This window comes from Nothobranchius furzeri, chromosome 1, assembly GCF_043380555.1.
Source record: "Nothobranchius furzeri strain GRZ-AD chromosome 1, NfurGRZ-RIMD1, whole genome shotgun sequence".
In the NCBI taxonomy this organism is placed as follows: Eukaryota; Metazoa; Chordata; class Actinopteri; order Cyprinodontiformes; family Nothobranchiidae; genus Nothobranchius; species Nothobranchius furzeri.
The window spans coordinates 26,799,684-26,820,334 of record NC_091741.1 but is presented as its reverse complement, the minus strand read 5'-3'; the positions used below and the strand labels follow the sequence as shown (position 1 = coordinate 26,820,334).

At 42.5% G+C, this 20,651-nt stretch overlaps 1 protein-coding gene across 3 annotated transcripts in view; it reads right to left on the bottom strand.

Annotated features, from left to right (window-relative positions):
• The window catches only part of tenm1 (teneurin transmembrane protein 1), a 429,841-nt gene that overhangs the window by 299,063 nt on the left and 110,127 nt on the right, over positions 1-20,651 (bottom strand). For all 3 annotated transcript variants that reach the window (XM_015963828.3, XM_054738427.2, XM_015963084.3), the window contains one exon: positions 13,001-13,244. In XM_015963828.3, coding sequence (XP_015819314.3) covers positions 13,001-13,244 — 244 coding nt within the window. The remainder of the gene's footprint in view (positions 1-13,000; positions 13,245-20,651) is intronic.

The window sequence follows — 20,651 nt, the reverse complement described above, 5'->3', positions numbered from 1 at the left end:
TATAAAATGTGTGAGATGGTAGACGGAGATAGGAGACGGAGCTGAAGGGCAATTAATCTAGGTACTATTTCATCTATATTGTGTTTAGATAATGGAGGGAGGAGGCTGGGTGGTGGTGGAGTAGAAGGCGGGGGTGTCTGGAGGGCTGTGGTAGGAAATTGTGCAATTTGGAAAAGTGGATTCAGGGTAGGAATTATTAGCTGCTCTGTCTTCTCGTGGCTTCCATAAGAAATGAGGATGTTGGGGTGATTAAATGTATTTGTTTCATTTTTATTATTTGATCATTTGTTTATGGTTTTAAAACAAATCAAAAGGAAACAATATCTCTGAGCAGCTGGAAATCACAGACAACATGATTGCTTCAGGTTACCGCTGAGTCTCCGGGGGTCAATTTTGTCTCCGAGAGGGGACGACGGGACACGTAGTGCTTTGTAGTGTTACTCCGTCCATGCAGCGAGAAGGTGAAAGGTCACCAGCTGCTGATCTCTGAAGGGCTCTTAGAATCAGCCATTAAGGGGGGTATTCCAGAAAGGTGACAGCCTCCTGTGCTTTTATTTCAGCCTTGGAAATATGTTTTATATATATTAAAAACACAACAATAACCTTGATGATTAATGTCAAAATAAACCTCACAATAGCATTTTTTACGGTTTTTATTTTGGCTGACTTCAAGTGTCTTTTATGTAAAAATATGTTATAAAAACTTTGGAGAAATAGTCTTCATCCTTCAGGACTGATAAGCTAACAGCTAGCCTGAGGGGGGGGGGGGGGGTTTATTTGGAAGATGTTGGTTGCTTGGCACTGCTCATCAGGCCAGATGTGACGTATGTGGGAGTCGATACAGGATTCAAGCTAGCAAGGCAATTGTGAGATATTTTTATTGGGGTGGGAATTTAATGCATTAATTACGATTAATTAATGAGAAAAATAATGCATTTTAAAAACAATGAATGCATTTAATCACAGCTTGCATTTCAAGCAAAGCGGAACGTTGGTCAGCAGGGTCCGAAATTAACACTCGCCACTCGCTAAATGCGAGCAAATTGCTCCATTTGGCGAGTAAATTTTTTAGCTCTATCTGCCACATGGCGAGTAAATGTTTGCATCAAATTAGTTATGTTTATCAGTCATCTTCCATGGATTTCTGTGATACTCCTCCCCCCTGCATGCAACGTACGCGAAACGTGAGCGCCGCATGCAATGTCATTTCCACCTATCCCATTCAATCAGTTTATCAAGTTAGCAGTTAGCTTCGTGTTAAAACTAGCGGTGAAATGTGGCGGTTTTTAACTGGAGTCAGCCAGCCTTCCAAAAGAAAACTCGTCGAACTGGAAGAAAAACCACCAGGACCAGTGGCAACCAGAAGATTTTGTGAAAAGTGGCGAACTGGAGACGGCGGAGTCGTGAGACAATGGCTACATTATGATGGCCACGTAGCGTTGCTGCCTTTCACAGACAACTGTCCCTCGGCATTCTTCAAATATCCAAAAGATGCCCGTACTTCCGACTTTGTCTTCTTTGAGGGATAATAAATGTCCCGAGTGCTGCCGTCTCCTCCTTTGGCCATTATTTCAGCTTTAGCTTAAAGAAAGTTTTGGTCGTAAACAACAAAGTGCGCATGTGCCGCCGGCAACTTCAGCAGATGATACGGTGGCTGGTAAGGGTCACCGCGCCTACACGGCAGCCACGGTAATCCACCGAGATAATTTTTTTAAAACAAGACGGTTATTATTATCGTCAACTTTTTTACCGGGGTTTACTGGTACACCGGTTACCGTGACAACCCTAGCCCTGACACACTTTCAGATATTCTCATGGTGCAGCTGTGTTCTCCAGAGATCAAGGACTAGGACCCAAATGAGGCTGTAATGCTTTGGCACAAAGACGGCGTCAGAAGCAGGAGGCCAGACTTCATGGACAGAGAAAACAAGGAGTCTGACTAGATTTCAATGAAAGAGTTCATAAAAACATCTCTAAAAATAAATAAATAAATAAATAAATAGTAAAAATGACAAAAGAGTTGTTTTTTTTATTAATTGATGTTTTAATTATTGCGTCACTCTGTTTGGAATCAGCATAATATAGAATAACATGCTTTAGTTAGATCTAAATCATTTAGAATTTTGGCCGGTAAAAAATATGCTTTGCTGGTAGATTTTCATCATCTACCAGCCAACTTGGCCGGTGAGTAAAAAATTTAATTTCGGACCCTGTTTGTCAGTACACGATATCCTGGTACACCGATTACACTGACGCACACAACAAAAGCCCTGCTACAGAGATGGAAGAATTTGAAGTGCCATGCTCAGATTGATGCAGTGTTTGAGAAAGCACGTCAGCCTATTGTCTTAACTTGTACCAATTAAAAAGCTTATTAAAAACACGAACATGGGCATTTTCCCTATGATCCTCATCAGAGAATAGTACTGTGAAAACAGTAATTTACTTATAGATCTGTCCTATTTTTTCCAGGGATAAATAGTTTTTTTATTTACTGCTTTGAAGTGAAATACAACAAAAAAAATTGTCATGAAATAAAAGAGACTGAGTTCACATATTAATGTCCATGTTTATTTTTAATTATGTGCCTCCCTAAAATTATACTTAAAATTAGCTTTTTTGTTTTACTGTGTGGGCACTGGAATGAGCTCCCGCAGCGAGAGAACAAACATCCCAGCTCTAAAGCCAAACTTCATCCATGTACGTCACATGTCACGTGATCAGGAAGCAGAAAATCCATGTGTTAGGAGATCGTTTTGGGCCGCTGCTGTAAAAAGAGAGGCGCGAACCGGAAATGCTTCTGCCGATCACAATTCGACAGCGGATTATAAAAGAACGGATAACGCTCGAAATGCACAGATTCTTCCTGATGTAAGAAGTGAGTCTACTCTTTGTTTTGTTAGTTTTGGCATCAACATCATCCTAGTGCGCAACGTTCTGTGACTCTTAAAAAAAAAAAGAGTAAAAATGCTAAAAAAAAAAACCACTGAAAAACGGTGAAAAACACTGGCAGCGAAGGGCTTTACTATTCAGGAAATGACTGGCAGTGAATGAGTTAATAAAAAAAAGTTGCTTTGGGGGCAAATTTTCTTGAATGATTAAAATATGATTAATCAAGATTAATTAAATACAAAGTCTCAGATTAGATTATTTTTCTTCCAGTCCCACTCCTAGTTCACATGAAGCCATTTTCCACAGCAGGAAACAGAACAGTAATCTTTGTTACCATTCAGTTGGATTACTGTTGCATACTTTATATTGGAGTCAGTGAATCATGCATCTCCAGCTCCAGAGGATAGAAAGGGCTGCTGCATGTCTTTAAACTGGTAGGAGGTTTAATCACATCTGTCCTGTTTTACCTCCGGTGCATTTTAGGATCTATGTTAAAGTTCTTTTATTTGTTTATTTGAAGCCTCGCCTCACCCTGAAGGCCCGGACTGCTGCACCCCTACACACCCTAAGGTCAGCTGATCAGCAGCTCCTGAGTGTACCAAAGACAAAGTGTAAGCTCAGAGGAGACCATATCTTCACTGTAGTATCTCCAAAACTATGTGACCCTCATTTTGGACATCCCTCTCTCTAATGTTTGAGTTGTCTCATCTCTCCTCTGATGCCTTTAAAAATGTCTGAGATAAAGATTTTAAATGTATAGTTTTAAATTTTTTAGAAGATTTACTATGAAATATTTATTTTCCTGGATTTTCTGATTGCGTTTAATGTTTTATTTCAAAATGTATTTCATTTCTTTGTATTTGATTGTTGTATCATGAAATCTGTTTCTACTTTGTATATAAATAAACATTATAAATCAAAGTGCTATAATCTGGTTTTCACTGTTGTCTGACAAAATGCAACAATCTAGTCAAAAAATGTATTTTTAGGTTTTACATGACGACTCTTGGCAGAAAACCTCTTTAATGTTCAAGATTTCAGATAAAACTAGTCACAAAACAAGAAACATTCCTTTGTAGCTGCACCCATATTTTATTGGCTTTTGTTTCTGGTGAGTCGTTAGTGCTGCCTCATGGCTAGCACAGATAACATCTTCACTGCCTGCATCCCATCTTCTCTCCATCCACCTGTTCAGCTTCAGCTGAAGGCTGCGAGTCAGATGGGGGACACGGGAGGCTGGACATGGAGCTGCAGTGCACCTGAAGGGTCAACGGCAAATCAGCTCTGAAAAGCCAGAGATAAACCCAGGAAGCACACACACAGAATGAGATGCGTTGGCATGAAACAATAAAAAAAAAAACATCTAAAATGTGACACTGTTTCTTTTTATGAGGCGAGTACACTAGCTGGATCCACCATAAATCTTGTATAGCTCCACTGAAGGTGGATTACAGCAAAAATACATGATCAGAATCCAGCTAAAAAATGCATTTGTAGAATCCTGATCTTCTTGTGTGGTGCTTGAAAACCTCCTCCACTGTTCTGCCTGGCTCCCTCTCTTTGATCCCCTCAGACAATATCTAGGAGGCAATGCCCGAGAAGCTCTGAATTCTTATCAGAGGGCAGATTTCCCCGGAGACAGGAAGAAAATGAGAGTTCCCGCTCTGCAGGAGGTCGGAGTCTATGGGCCCAGGGGTTGTCGCAACCTGGAGAAGTGTAAATGGCTTTGTGTTTGTGTGGGTTGAGGTCTTTGTGAACACAAGAGTTTTTGATTCCACCATGTTGTTGTGATGCAAGCAGTCCTATTTGTGAGGAGCGAGAAGAGGACAGAAGGCAGGGCACAAGTCGATTTATAACAGTCCAAACATTTGCTGTGCCTCTTAACACACCCAGGGTGAGATGCTGGTCAGAAATATTGAACATCTATATCTGCATTTGTCCACAAAGGCAGGACAGTCTCTCCAGATACATAACAAATGTGCATCTGAAAAGGAAATCCATGCACACTTCAAACAATCTTAATCTCATCCGACGCAACGTCAATGAGTTTCAATACGGATTCATTAAATGCAAATCAAGGGAAACAGAGGTGCTCTTGACAGCATAAGACATTATCAGGGTTTTTTATTTTGCCATTTTTAGGTCACAGCATCATTTGTAATTCTGTTAGCATAAGCCTCCATGTCAGGTTTGTAAACTCCTGATAAATCTTTAATCTCGTGCCTGAGATTGAGCCGATATGAGCGTGAGAGTAAGGGCAGAAATATGAAATCATTAGATTATCAACATATCTAAGAAATGTGAAGGAGCAGTGCGAGAGTGGCACACTTAAATATTAAATCCAGCCTCAAACAGTCGAGATGTGAAGACTTCTCCGTCTCAAGCCAGCGAGGACAGAGCCAATAAGTTCAGAATTATTGTTATGAAGGGACACTGTTCCACTGGCTATAAATGGGATTACCTTTTATTGCATGGAACTAATCGCACCGCTTCAAATGAATCTTATTTGACCATAAAGTTCCAACTTAAAAAAATAATAAATCAATAAATAAAACTGTAAAAGACAATATAACACTCTGAGTCATGGAGGGAATTACGTTTTATGATCACATTTACTTTTTGGGAGTAAATATTTGCAAATACTGGCTGAACAAGTTTAAAGAAATAAGAAATTTATTGAAGGTGGGTATTTATTAAAGCAATCACACACACACACACACACACACACACACACACACACACACTCATAAGTACAGTAATTACAACACACTTCTGACAAGTCTATCTCACTGATGCTCACGTCTGGCCAATGATTAATTTAAATTGTCACAGAATCTAATTTTATTCTTTCTTTCCTTTAAATGAGGTGTGATCTAATTATGGCCTGATGCATAACTTATTAAAACTCCTTCCTCTTCTGTGGCAGCCTGCCAATCTCAGCCTTCCTCATAGAAACCGGGATTCAGCCGCTGCACAGAGCTCCCATTAAACATGCAAACATATTCTTCTGCACCTTACTGCTTCTTCTCCGAAAGAACCCCACAATGCACAAATGAGAATCTTCAAAAAGTCATTCTCGGATCAATTATAACTTATGCAGTGAGCAGATACTTAATTCTGTTTGATGGGATGGAATTTCTCTGAGCTGATTCTCCAAGTGTTTGGGGGAAAAAAAATGTTGGATGCTAAAAGTTCAAGTGAAGTCTGAACTTTTGAATAGTTTCAGCTCAAACGCATTTGTCCAGATGGATTTTCTTTTGGTAGAAGACTGAAATATTTAAAAGATTCCCCAAATTTGGAGACTTGTTTCGTCTTTGATGGAGTGCAAAGTGCGTGATGATTTAAACGTGGAAAAATGTGTCCATGTCAGCAAACCTTCAGCTAAATGCTGAGTTTTAACCATTTTAACTTGGATTTGTTTTGAGAAGAGGCTAAATTGTATTTTCTTGTAATTCTCGTGTCGTCGTCTTCCTCTGCTTATCCGGGTCCGGGTCGCGGGGGCAGCATCCCAACTAGGGAGCTCCGTCCTCTCCCCGGCCTTCTCCACCAGCTCCTCCGGCAGGACCCCAAGGCGTTCCCGGACCAGATTGGAGATGTAACCTCTCCAACGTGTCCTGGGTCGACCCGGGGGCCTCCTGCCGGCAGGACATGCCCGAAACACTTCCCCAGGGAGGCGTCCAAGAGGCATCCTGACCAGATGCCCAAACCACCTCAACTGGCTCCTTTCGATCCGGAGGAGCAGCGGTTCTACTCCGAGTCCCTCCTGAATGTCCAAGCTCCTCACCCTATCTCTAAGGCTGAGCCCGGCCACCCTTTGGAGGAAACTCATTTCGGCCGCTTGTATCCGCGATCTCGTTCTTTCGGTCATTACCCAAAGCTCATGATCATAGGTGAGGATTGGGACGTAGATCGACCGGTAAATCGAGAGCCTGGCTTTCTGGCTCAGTGTCCACATCACTGCAGATGCCGAACCAATCCGCCTGTCGATCTCACGATCCCTCCTACCCTCACTCGTGAACAAGACCCCGAGATACTTAAACTCCTCCACTTGAGGTAGGACCTCTCCCCCGACCCGGAGTTGGCAAGCCACCCTTTTCCGGTCGAGAACCATGGTCTCAGATTTGGAGGTGCTGATCCTCATCCCAGCCGCTTCACCCAGCAAGAGCTGAAGGTCAGAGCTGGATGAAGCTAGGAGGACCACTTCATCTGCCAAAAGCAGAGACGAGATTCTCCTGCCACCAAACTCGACACACTCCACACCATAGCTACGCCTAGAAATTCTGTCCATAAAGGAAATGAACAGAACTGGTGACAAAGGGCAGCCCTGGCGGAGTCCAACCCTCGGAACAGGTCCGACTTACTACTGGCTATGCGGACCAAACTCACGCCTCTCTGGTAAAGGGACTGGATGGCCCTTAAAAGAAAGCCTCCCACCCCATACTCCTGGAGCGTCCCCCACAAGGTGTCCCTGGGGACACGGTCATAAGCCTTCTCCAAATCCACAAAACACATGTGGATTGGTTGGGCAAACTCCCATGCCCCCTCCATTACCCTTGCAAGGGTATAGAGCTGGTCCACAGTTCCACGGCCAGGACGAAAACCACATTGCTCCTCCTCAATCTGAGATTCAACTATCGATCGGACCCTCCTCTCCAGTACCTTGGAGTAGACCTTTCCAGGGAGGCTGAGGAGTGTGATCCCCTATAGTTAGAACACACCCTCAGGTCACCCTTCTTAAAGATGGGGACCACCACCCTGGTCTGCCACTCCACAGGAACTGCCCCCGATGACCACGCAATGTTGCAGAGACGTGTCAACCATGACAGCCCTACAACATCCATAGCCTTGAGATACCCAGGACGAACCTCATCCGCCCCCGGGGCTCCGCCGCTGTGTAGTTGTTTGACTACCTCAGCAACTTCTGCCCCCGAGATTAGACAGTCCACCCCCAGGTCTCCTGGCTCTGGTTCCTCCTCGGAATGTGCATAGGTGGAATTGAGGAGCTCCTCAAAGTATTCCTTCCACCGTCCAACTATAGCCCCAGTTGACGTCAGCAGCTCCCCATCCCCACTGTAAACAGTGTGAGCGAGTTGCTGCCTTCCTCTCCTGAGGCGCCGGACAGTTTGCCAGAACCTCTTTGGAGCCGATCAACAGTCTTTCTCCATGGCCTCACCAAACTCCTCCCACGCCCAAGATTTTGCCTCGGCAACTGCCACTGCTGCACCCCGCGTGGCTATCCGGTACCTGTCTGCTGCCTCCGGAGACCCACAGACCAGCCACGCCCTGTAGGCCTCCCTCTTCAGCCTGACGGCTCCCCGAACCTCTGGTGTCCACCAGCGAGTACGGGGGTTGCCACCACGACTGGCACCGGCCACCTTGCGACCACAGCTAGCAACAGCCGCCTCAACAATCGCAGAGTGGAACAAGGCCCACTCGGAGTCAATGTCCCCCACTGCTCTCGGAACACTGTCAAAGCTCTGCCGGAGGTGGGAGTTGAAGACCATCTTAACAGGTTCTTCTGCCAGGCGTTCCCAGCAGACCCTCGCTATGCATTTGGGTCTGCCAGGTCTACGCGGCATTTTCCCCTGCCATCTGATCCAACTCACCACCAGGTGGTGATCAATTGACAGCTCCCCTCCTCTCTTCACTCGGGTGTCCAAAACATACGGCCGCAGGTCAGATGATATGACTACAAAGTCTATCATCGACCTGCGACCTAGGCTGCCCTGGTACCAAGTGTACCGACGATCATCCTTATGTTCGAACATGGTGTTCGTTATGGCCAAACTGCGGCTTGCACGGAAGTCCAATAACGAAATACCACTTGAGTTCAGATCAGGCGGGCCGTTCCTCCCAATCACACCCCTCCAGGTCAGGCTGTCATTGCCCTCGTGAGCATTGAAGTCCCCCAGCAGGACAATGGAGTCCCCTGATGGAGCACTATCTAGCACTCGTCCCAGGGACTCCAAAAAGGGTGGGTACTCTGAACTGATATTTGGCCCATAAGCACAAAGAACTATCAGGACCCGTTCCCCGACCCGAAGGTGCAGGGAAGCTACCCTCTCGTCCCCCGGGGTAAACCCCAACACACAGGCAGAGAGTCTTGGGGCTAACAAAAAGCCAACCCCAGCCATCTGCCTCTCACCTGGAGCAACTCCAGCAAAGGAGAGTGTCCAACCCCTCTCAAGGACTTGGGTTCCAGAGCTAATGCTATGTGTCGAGGTGAGTCCGACTATATCTAGCCGGTACCGCTCAACCTCTGCCACAACCTCCTGCTCCTTCCCTGCCAGCGAGGTGACATTCCATGTCCCAAAAACTAGTTTCCTTGTCCGGGGATCAGACCGCCAAGGCTCCCGCCTTGGTCTGCCACCCGATCCACATTGCACCGGACCCTTCATGTTCCTCCTGCGGGTGGTGGGTCTACAGTTGGATGAGCCCATGTATCCGGTTCGGGCTGGGCCTGGCCGGGCCCCATGGGCGAAAGCCCGGCCACCAGGCGCTCGCTCACGGGCCCCAACCCCAGGCCTGGCTCCAGGGTGGGACCCCGGTAACCCTCCGGGCCGGGTACTCCGGCTCTTTGAATTTACTTCCATGAAAGATCCTGTGAACCGTTCTTTGTCTCACCCTTCACCTAAGACCAATTTGTCATGAGAGACCCTACCAGGGGCACAAAGTTCCCCAGACAACATAACTCCTAGGATCATTAGGGCACTCAAACTCCTCCACCACGATAAGATGACGGTTCAAGGAGAAGTAATTCTCGTGTGTAAAAGAAAATAAATCAGACTTTAATCTCAGAATTCTGACTTTTTTCTCAAAAGTCATGAAGTCCTTTTTGTGAGAAAAAAAAGTCAGAAGTCAGAGTTTAAAGGGTTATTATGGAAGTTTGACAGCCAAAACATGTAAAGAAATAATAAATGTCTTCTTCATACATTCTCCTGCAATGCCCTGGTCCTGTAGAATGAGCCAGGGACGAAATTTTGATTTCAGAAGTGGGGGGGACACAGCAGGCTTGTGCGGATTTGGGGTGGGGGGCGTTATGTAAAGACCCCTTGACACGTCACGTGCCCATCTCAATAATTTTTCCATCCTCTATATATATATATATATATATATATATATATATATCAAAGTTAAAAAATGTACAACTCTATTATTATTTTTATTTATTATCATTATTGAAGTGCAGTTTTGGCTGTTGACAATGGATAGGCCATTGTATTTATTGTTTTGGGTCTTTTTTTATTGTTTTTGGTGCAACATTTTCTAACAGGGAGTGAGATTCCTTTTTTATTCAATTTTTGTTTGTTATTTTTATTCATTTAGAAGTTCTGGTTCTGGACATTTCAATGTTAAATTAAGGTTTATTTGTTGCATTTTAAAGGGTGTACTTGCATTATTATGATATATTAACATTATATTAGTGGTTATTTTGGTCTAGATAATGTTGACAATATCGTTTATCATCAACAATTTGTTGGACAAAATATCGTCCAGCAAAATTTGTTACTTTCCCAGGCCTAGTCAAAAGTATAAAAATTATTTATACATAAAGGGTCCTCCTGAGATCTGGCCGTTTGTTCATTTGCTGTGTTAGAGGACATGCTGAACTAATGTTTTACACATGATCATCACCCTAACATTTGAGTGTATAAAAACATATTAAATATGTTTTTTCCCTTAAAAGTGTTTAAACAGTTGTTGCATTTCAACACACAAAAAATAAATGGAAAAAATAAGATAACTCTAATGAAAAGTGTACATCTTTGACATTAAGCTTAAAAAAATCTGTTGACGATGATGATACTGTTCATTTTTCAGAGCTTTTTAATGTGAAAATATGCATTGCAATAGATAGGTTTACAATAAAGTTAAATGATAAAAGTTTTGAAGTTACACTTCTACTACTACTAGTAATAATAATTATGATGATAATAGTAATAATAAAAAATAATTATTATAATAATACGAACAAATTGTGTCTGAGGAGTCAGTTATGTGGAGGAGATGAGTTTGTAAAAGTTAGTTTTGAGTATGTTTGTGAAGGAGGAGGTGAGTCTGAGCTTAATGCAGGGGTGTCACATGTCCAACTTACATTTTGACTTTGAAAGAAGTCTCTTATATCCACTTTTCGTTTCTTGACATGCTGCCTCCTGGCTGTGCCTAACCACCAAAGACTCACAAATGAACACTTATTCAAATGTTATATAATGGAAGCTGAGCTGAGCTCTGATATTACACAGCGTCTAGTTGACGATGTGACTCAGTACCGGTGTTCCCTAGCGGCTCCAAACTAGCAAAACAACGTGAGCACGTTCTGACTGTTTAGAACTTGAGTGACAGCAGCAACAGCCAATAATACGTTAGCAAGTATCAGCAGAGCCAATAGATTAGCTTTTGGGCGGGTCTAATAGTAAACCGGTTTCTGTTTCGGTCCTAGTGCTCAACCAAATCCATTTAATGGAGCGTAACATTGTTTTTGGACGGAAAAAAGTGCAGGGGACCAAAACTGCCTTTTGAAAAAGTGGGGGGGACATGTCCCACCCGTCCCCCCCCCCAAAATTACGTCCCAGGAATGAGCCCTGGCATTTTTACTGTGATTGCCTGTTTTTCTGTAAAATCACAGAAAAAGAGAGCTGCTCGGGTCGAGCAGGCTGCTTCATGCGCGTTCACGCTCAGGCATAACACGTAGCATTTGCTATCCATAGCTTTAGTCTTTGTCGCTGTTCCTAACGCCTAGTGACAAAGCTAATAAATGTTACAGATACAAAGGATGCCACTGGTGCTTTAGCTCACCTAGTAAGATGTCGGATTTTTGTGCAGGAGACCCGGGTTTGATTCTGTATGTCATCATAGTTTATTTAGAGTTTCTTTTTTACATTAATGGTATATTTTTTACAGTAAGATGCCCAAATTTTTATTTGAGACTCGCCGAATGGCATTGAATTCACAGATAAAAAAGATGTGGGTTCAACTTTTAACTTTGTCGGCTGTGCTGAAGAGAAAGGTACAGAACCAAATTATTTAATTAACTAGCTGCGCGTTCTCCTGTCCTCTGTCCTCCGGGCCACACACACACAAGGGACTGTCTCAGCTGTTATTTTCGTCACTGTTTTTGAACACTTGTCTCAAATTCCTACACAGTGCAGATTGTGCTTACTCAAATATACATACATTTCAATCATTTAAAAGTGCATTATTTTCAGAAAGTAAAGGGTTGTTTTCCATCCATCCATTTTCTTAACCCGCTTGACCACGCAGGGTCGCTTGGGGTGGTATAGGGGGGAGGGTGGGGGGGGTGGGGGGGGGGGGGGGTTGGGCTGCTATCTCCAGCAGTCAGCGGGCAAACAGGCGGGGTACAACCTGAACAGAGAGCCAGTCCATCGCAGGGCAACACAGAGACACACAGGACAAACAATCATGCATACACACACCTAAGGACAGTTTAGGCAGACCAATCAATCTAACAGTCATGTTTTTGTACTGTGGGAGGAAGCCGGAGTACCCGGAGAGAATCCACGCATGCACAGGGAGAACATGCTAACTCCATGCAGAAAGATCCCAGGCCGGGAAGCGAACCCAGGACCTTCTTGCTGCAAGGCAACAGCTCTAACCACTGCGTCACTGCGCAGCCACTAAAGGGTTGTTTTAAATTTGTTATGTTAAACACAATTTTTTAATTATGACTCAAATTTTTCTTTTGGTCACAACTGAACATATTTGTAGGCAAAACACCTAACCCTAACCCTAACAGCTGTTTTTGAGTCTCAGGCTCTTTTTATAACTATCCTTGCTCCAATGCTTTGTAGTCTTACGGGTGAGTGGTAACCATGGTGACTAATGACTAACTGTTAAGATCTTTGACGTGTTTTTAAAATTTGACACTGTAAAGAGGTCATACAGACAAAATGTCAGCTAATTTTCATGATTTAAGAAATTATAAAAGCAGTCAATTATTTTTGGGATTTGTAGAAGATCATTTGAATTTTGAGCAGCCTTCAGATTTTCTTCTGAAAATCCCTAGTTTGTTTTAAAATCACCATCTTTTTTTCCTCCAGGCGCTTCAGAAACAAACAAAATGCACCCCTAGCCACACCGAACCTGTTACCTGGTCTCTAGAGGGATGTTGCTGTTCAGCACCCAGCTGTTGTGAAGCTGGGCCTGGTCCGTGTTCGAGCTGTTCTCTGCCTCCTGGCCGCCCTGACTGGTGTGGCACCGCGTTGGCATAGTCTTCCTCTGCAGGCTGACCTGAGCGTAGGGTGCCGGGCGGGCGCAAGTGCAAGCATGGGGTGGGGGCGGAGGCGGGGGCAGTGGACGAAACGTGAACTGTCCACCTGGACTGCTGGGCAGCTCTGTGCAGAGACACCAAGAAAATAACAAGGGAGGAGGGGAGGAAGGAAGGACAGGGGAGAAATATGCAGGTTCATTAGGAGCACTATATCATAAATTACAAATAAAAGCAGAATGTTAGTTGACAGTTTATTGTTATTACACTGATTGAGGGACATAAATCAGCTTGAAAGTGTCCCTGTCCGGTGCTTTCCCTTCCTGCCGGCTTTGACACACTTCCAGCAACCCTATAAATAGATTCTTGGCTGCCTGTAACATTGAACAGTCTTTAAAGAGCTAACAGCTCTGGCTTAATCTGCACCCGCCAGCCCAAACTACCCATGTGATGTTTATTATGAGATCTCAACGGAATCAGCTAGCCAGCTGTAACTCCCTCACACCGGTAACCTGAGGGTCTGGAGAGAGCTCTGGCAGTCCATCATTTATCATTCTCTTTCACTACAGATCTCCCTCTTCTCGTCTCTTCCTGTCTGCTGCCTCCAAACCCAGAGTAGACCAATTATAGATTTTTCCAAATGTGATGCGTTTGCCCAAAGTCTAGCTGCAGACAAGGCTACCCTGCACGTATTATTGCGCATGCAAACGTCTCCGTGTATATGGTTCTGACTGTATTTATGAGTGTGCATCAACTGTGGCGTCGGTTATCACTGCCATATGGCTGCAGTACGGTTCCTTGAGCAAGGCAAACCCCTCCATCCCAGAGGAACAACTCTGTCCAGCTGTATTGACGGTGAATAAAACATTAACCTCAGACCAGAGCGTGAAGAGTCTGTCTGCCAGACTTCAGCTAACAGTCTCAGCTCTAAATTGTATTTGCTGTCAAAATGTCAGCAATAATTTTATATCTTCAACTGCGGCCTACCTGGGAGATTACCACAGCCTCTCCTGTTTAATTATAAACATGAAAAAGCTAATGCGAGAGGTTACGCCGCAAGACTTTTTTCAGATCAAGCTGAGAGAAGAAAACATTTCTGAGTTGTTGTGGCAAAAATCTATTACAGGGCATTACAGGTAATGTTTTTATAAAAGAAATGTGAATGTGGGATGTTAAAATTTCAAATTAAAACAAGATTGGAGACTACAGGACAGACAGGACTGTAAACGGTCCTCCAAATATTCCCAAAGTGCATACTGTCACTCAGCTCAAATGCCATTTCTAAAGATTGTAACAGTATCAGAAAGGATGCCGTTTAACCAGCGTGTGTGCATTTATACTATATGTGTGTATATGTTGATATGTGTGTATATGTGTGATATGTTGATACCCTGCTGGTTCCATAACATTTCTCTCTTGCAACAAACACAACTATTTTAATGGACAGATACAGTAAAATACTAATTTGTCCACGTGGCTGAGACATTCAGTCACTTACAGACTCCTGATTTTAGATTATAAAGCACACTAATCCACTAAATCGTATATTCCACATAAGCCTTCCCGCTAACCTGGACAAGGCTGGAATGCACCAGACCATGGACGTAATTTTCACTTTAGAAGTGGGGGGGACACGGAGTGGGGTGGAGTGTGTGTGTGAATCTTTACAGTATGCTCTAATGGGAAACAGGCTTCAACACAAACAGTTGTTTTCCGCTTGGTCCTAGAGCTCAACCAGTGTCAATTTATTATAGCGTAATATTGTTTTTGGATGGTAAAAAAAGCAGGGGTCAAAACTTGACTTTGGAAAAAGTGGGGGGGACATGTCCCCCCTGTCCCCCCCAAAAATTACGTCCATGCACCAGACCATCAGTCATCACTGATGGCAGCTGTTGGCGATTCTTCATATATGGATGATGAAATGTTCACCAGTCAAGCCCAGTCTGGACCTTCATACAGCATCTTGTGTTATAAGGTGAAAATGACCCCAAGGAAGGTCAGAAATCAGCCCACAACTGGATTTAAAGAGCTAAAGGCAGTTGGACAACAGTCACTGATGCCTCTAAAGCCAACCTGCTAAGAATTCTGTCTCAAGCTTGTTGGACATCATCTAAACGATCAACTCTAGTGATCAAATTAGTGCGACCCAAAGAACTGGTGAACTGCTGAGCCGACACCATCTTTGTAGTTTTTCTCTTTTGTAGCTTTAGCGTTACGCTTGCCTACCAGATGTAGATTGCTGGATTTCTAGGCTAAAATAAAACGGTTTACTTGTAAAAAACGTGACAAAAACATGTGACAGCACTATTTCTTTCTTTTATATATGTAGCAAAAATATGTCTAATTTTCACACAGATTTGTTTACTAATAATTCTGAGAGAAAATTTTAACTGTCAACGTGAAATTTGGTATTTGCCAGTACAATTTACATTTTCTACATAACACGCTGTTAGTCAGCCATTGGTAGATTATGAATTCATTGATGTGCCAATGGATAGTGATCTTGTGCTCTCAAATCTCAAATGAGACTTGGGAAAATGCATCAAACACTAAAGTTAAAGGGGTACTTTGCTACTTTTTCATTTTTTTAGGGTTAGTGTTAGACGTAACTAAGTTTCCTTGAGCCAGACAGTGCTGAAATGACCCTTTAAAGGGTCATGAAAGTCCACCCAGCCCCTATCACCCCCTAAGGCCAGAATATTCCACTTGCTCCTTCAGAGTTGCCTGTCAGGTCTGTTGGGACTTAGAAAGAAATGAGCTGACATACCTGGTGCTGCAGTATGCTTCCAGCACATTTCCTGCGTGTTTTAGATAATGAATTTGTGTAATTTAGTGAAGAATCACTCCTGTAGACATTAATGAAGGCTGGGAGACATTTCTGCTGTTAGATTAAGGTGTTAAAAGCTGAACGCACAGCGAATAAATAAGTTTAGCTCTCAGTTTTACAAACGGACACTAGGGGTGCCAAAAGCAAGCCAAAACTGCCACGTTCCCCTTTAAGGCCCTATCAGTTGTCACACTTGTGTGCATGATTTCTCCACATTTAACCCATCCTCTGGGGGAGCAGTGACCTGTGACACAACCAATCAAACCCGGAATGTAAAGCGGGTGCCATTTTTAAAGTCTTTGATATGACCAAACTGTGGATTTGAACCCACAATCTCCCAGTTTCAGGGTGAAAACTCATACCACTGGGCCTCTGAGCTGAACTTGTGTTAGTTCCAAATTTTCTGTCATGACTCACAAGTCCTCGCTCCTTTTTCTAAACATCTGAACACATTCAAACAGCTGAGAATGAAAGCCTTTTCAACTGCTTTTCTACTTTGTGAAGGAATGTAAGACAGTCTTGGGAGGTGCTGGTAACAATTCTGCAGATAAAATGAGAGTAAACTAAACAAATTCAGATTAAATTGGAACAATTAGTATTTAAACTGCAACAGGAATGTTTACAGTTATGTCACAAGCCTCAATCCATTTTGTCTCCAACTAAAAATTAGCATTTTTTTTTGTTGCTATTTTTTGTGGCAGTGCCGTGGGATACTGGAATAAAGAATACATGGAGGTCATGAGTGGCCTGTTGTATAGAAACTCAGTGGAAGGAGCTGGAGGCTCGCTCAGGTGCAGCCAAGAACCTTAAAGATTTAGACATTAACTTTTAAACATAGCGAACCAAAGTCCCTGCAGCTGACCAATAAGAAGCATCTTATCGTTGAGCTCATCAACAAGTGTGTTTTCTCGGGGATCAAATACTTATTTCACTCAGAGGCATAACTATTACTGTGTTTCTCCATTTTTCAGTAGACATTCTTTCTCTTTCCAATTAAAATGAAGCTGCCGTAAAATTAGCAGTTGTTCATTTCTTTGTAAACGAGCAAACCCACAGAATCAGCAGGGGACTGAATAATTATCCCTCCCTCTGCATATCTCACGTTGTATATGAAATATGCTGGATTGTTTTTGTCATTGTATACAAAAGATGTCTGAACTGTCTATTCCACTTTGAAAGCATGAATAAATAATATGTTCTCTACAATAATAAAGAAATCTTAGTATTTTCATTATCAATGACATACTGTTACTAAAACACTTTTTTTATGATAAATCTGAAAAATGCAGCCAAGTGTTCATCTTCTGCTGCTCTTCGTTGTGTCGAGGTTCGTTGCTTCCGCTCTCATGATACATACGGATTTATAACAACGTTCAACATGTTTGAGTGAATAAAAATAGATTTTCTGACAATAAAAAGAAAAAATATGAACATTTCTACTCTAAATGTCAAACAGTTCAAACCATAAGAAGCTGAGAACGTAATGCATTTGGCTCATCATCAACAGCAATGGCCTGTGAGGTCTGACGAAATGACGGGGGAATGTTGTTTGTGTCATCAGCTGGAGGTGTTTTTAGTTTCAACTAATGGATGTGGAGAAGAAGTTATTTTTGTCTCGTCCACCTCCGAGCATTAAAGAGACGACGCGCTGAGGGAGAACAGACTGAGCATGTGTGGAGCGTTCTGCGGCGCTGCTGCGATCCACGAGGAACTTTAAAGTGACCCTTCAGTTTACAGCGGTCTATCTGATTCATCAGGATCCTCTGAGTCCAACCCTCACAGTTCCATGTTGGTGTGTTTACAGCAGGTTTTTAGCTGTTTTTTCTTTAAGATTCTCTGCTTCAAAACCCCCAAAGCAAACCCGCGCCGTGCACAGCGAGGGCTGCGTGTTTGATTAGGCTAGTTGGTCTTAAAAAGTCTGTTTTGGATGCTTACACATGCTTTACGAGGTATTTAATGGTAGCCAGCATGCAACCTGCAGTAAAAAGAGGCAGAACGGAGGATAGACATTGTATTTAAATAGTGGAACTAGGCAGTTTGGCTTGCTTTTAGCACCACCTAATGTCCATTTGTAAAACTGAAAGCAAAACATATCTATTTACTGTGCCTGTGTCTTTTTAACAGGTGTGACCAAGTCACTGCTTTGCAAGTCACAAGCAAGTCACAAGTTTTTCCAGTCAAGTCTCGAGTCAAGCCCAAGTCAAAGGCAACCAAGTCCAAGTCGAGTCCAAAGTCAATGACGTGGAAGTCCAAGTCAAGTCCAAGTCCTAAACTTTGAGTGTTCAAGTCATAATCAAGTCATCTGTCCAACTTAAATTTAATGGCAATGATAATACATAAATTCCAGAAATAAAGCTTTTTATTTTTATTTAGCTTTTATGATTTTTGTCCATGTCGTGTCACTTTTGTGCTAAAATATCAAATATGCTCAAGACATCATCAAGTCAACAGATGCAAGTCGAATCAAGTAACAAGTCATTGGCGTTCAAGTCCGAGTCAAGTCATAAGTCTTTATAGGTCTTATCAAGTCAAGTCAGAAGTCATATAAATAATGACTAGAGTCTGACTCAAGTCCAAGCCATGTGTGTTGAGTCCACACCTCTGCTTTTTAATGCCTTAATCTAACTGCTGAGATGTCTCCCCAGCCTTCATTAGTGTCCACAGGAGTTGTTCATCACTAAATTAAAGAAATCAGCTTTGTTCATGATCTAAAACAAGCTGGAAGCAGACTGCAGCGCCAGGTATGTCAGCTCAGTCCCAACAGAGCAGCGAGTGAAATATTCTGGCCACAGGGGGCGATGAGGGCTGGGTGGACTTTCGTTACCCTGTATGAGGTTGTTTTAGCTCATAATGGCTCAAGAAAAGGATTTAAAAATATAGAAAAGTTGCAAAGTATGGCTTTAAACTTAAGGGATTTGCTCAAATTTGCAATAGATTTAGCTGTCAATTTTACTTTTTTCTCTGAAATTCAAAATCTTTAATATGCACTTATGCTTGATCACTTTGCTGTAATGGGACTGTGTTATTTAGGTGTTAATAGTTTTTAATTCAAACCCACATGCCAGAAACCGAGTCACAGGAGTTCAGAACTAATCAGCTAAAATCTGACGGCGTTTCGAATGATCAGGAGGTTTCTGGGTTTTAACGCGTTAGTACAGGAGCAATAGTGACTGTGGCTGGAGTAACTCAGGCAGGATGAGATGTTCCCTCAGAAAATCTGCTCACCAGTGAGTTTTAACACACATTGTTGAATGATGCTTCAGTTTGACTTTTATTTTGGTAGTTCGACTTCTTTTTCCACTTTAGTTTGATTTTTTTCTAGAAATAATATTTTGGAGTATGAGTAACTTTTTATGCCTTGTCCTTTAAAACTAGAAAACAACAAACACTTTTATTTTCCTTAATATTTTGTCTCCTGTCTGACTCTGGCCCCACCTGTTCCGTGCTGGAAACCTTTCTATCAACAGAATGACGTTTACATATTCTGGATCTGCACATTTCCTGTTGTCACCATGATTTCTGTGGAATTTCCCACCAGATAAAATAACACAGATACCTTAAACATGTGGCAAATATAAAATGATATTCACACCGAATTTCCATAGCTTTCATGTTAAAGCAGCTCTTTTAAACGCCTAAACATATTTTCTAAACAGCATCCACGATGTTTGTTCTGATGTTGATTTTCACATTTGAATCGTGATCTAAAATCTTATTGATGTTCAGCCAATAAACATGATTCAGAGCTTGTAACTTATTATTATTATTATTATTGATCCAGCTTTAAGTTTAGACTCACACGTCAAAACCATCTCCCGCTCTTGTTTCTTTCAACTGAGAAACATTTCAAAAGTCCGTAAACTGGTTTCTACTGCAGATCTGGAAAAAATCATCCATGCCTTTGTGTCATCACGCTTAGACTACTGTAACGCTCTTTTTACTGGTCTCAGCAAAACCTCCCTCTCACGCCTTCAGGCCATCCAAAATGCAGCAGCCAGACTCCTAACCAAATCCAGCTCACATCGCTCCAGGTTTACAGTCCCTCCACTGGCTCCCGGTAGAATATAGAATACAGTTTAAAGTTTTAGTGCTGACCTATAGAGCTCTTAACAACCAGGCTCCAAGCTACCTATCTGAGCTTTTATCCCCACACACCACCTCTCGGAACCTTAGATCCACATCTGAAAACCTCCTGGCTGTTCCTCGAACCAGACTGAAAACCAAAGGGGACAGGGCCTTTCAGACTATTGCACCCAGACTTTGGAACAGTCTGCCTTCAAATCTCCGTCTCTCTAACACTGTAGAGGTCTTTAAAAATCATCTAAAAACTCACCTTTTCATCCAGGCGTTCCCTCCCTAAATGTTTCAAAAAAGATGGCTTTGTTCGGGTTCACACCTTCACTTTGTTTAAACTCATGATTTTATTTTCTACGTTTATCACTGCTATTGTTTTTCTGATGTTTTTATTGGTTAGTGGTATTTGCCCTGATCTTTATCATGTTGTACAGCGCTTTGTGATTTATATCTGTGAAAGGTGCTATATAAATAAACTTTTATTTACTTACTTACTTACTTACTTACTTACTAATACAAACAAACTGAGGACACTGGAATAAAAATTAAATTATCTGTTTACTTATTATGTTCTTACTATTAAAATCATATTATTATCCAATACTTTATCATTTACCAATAATGCCCTGAATG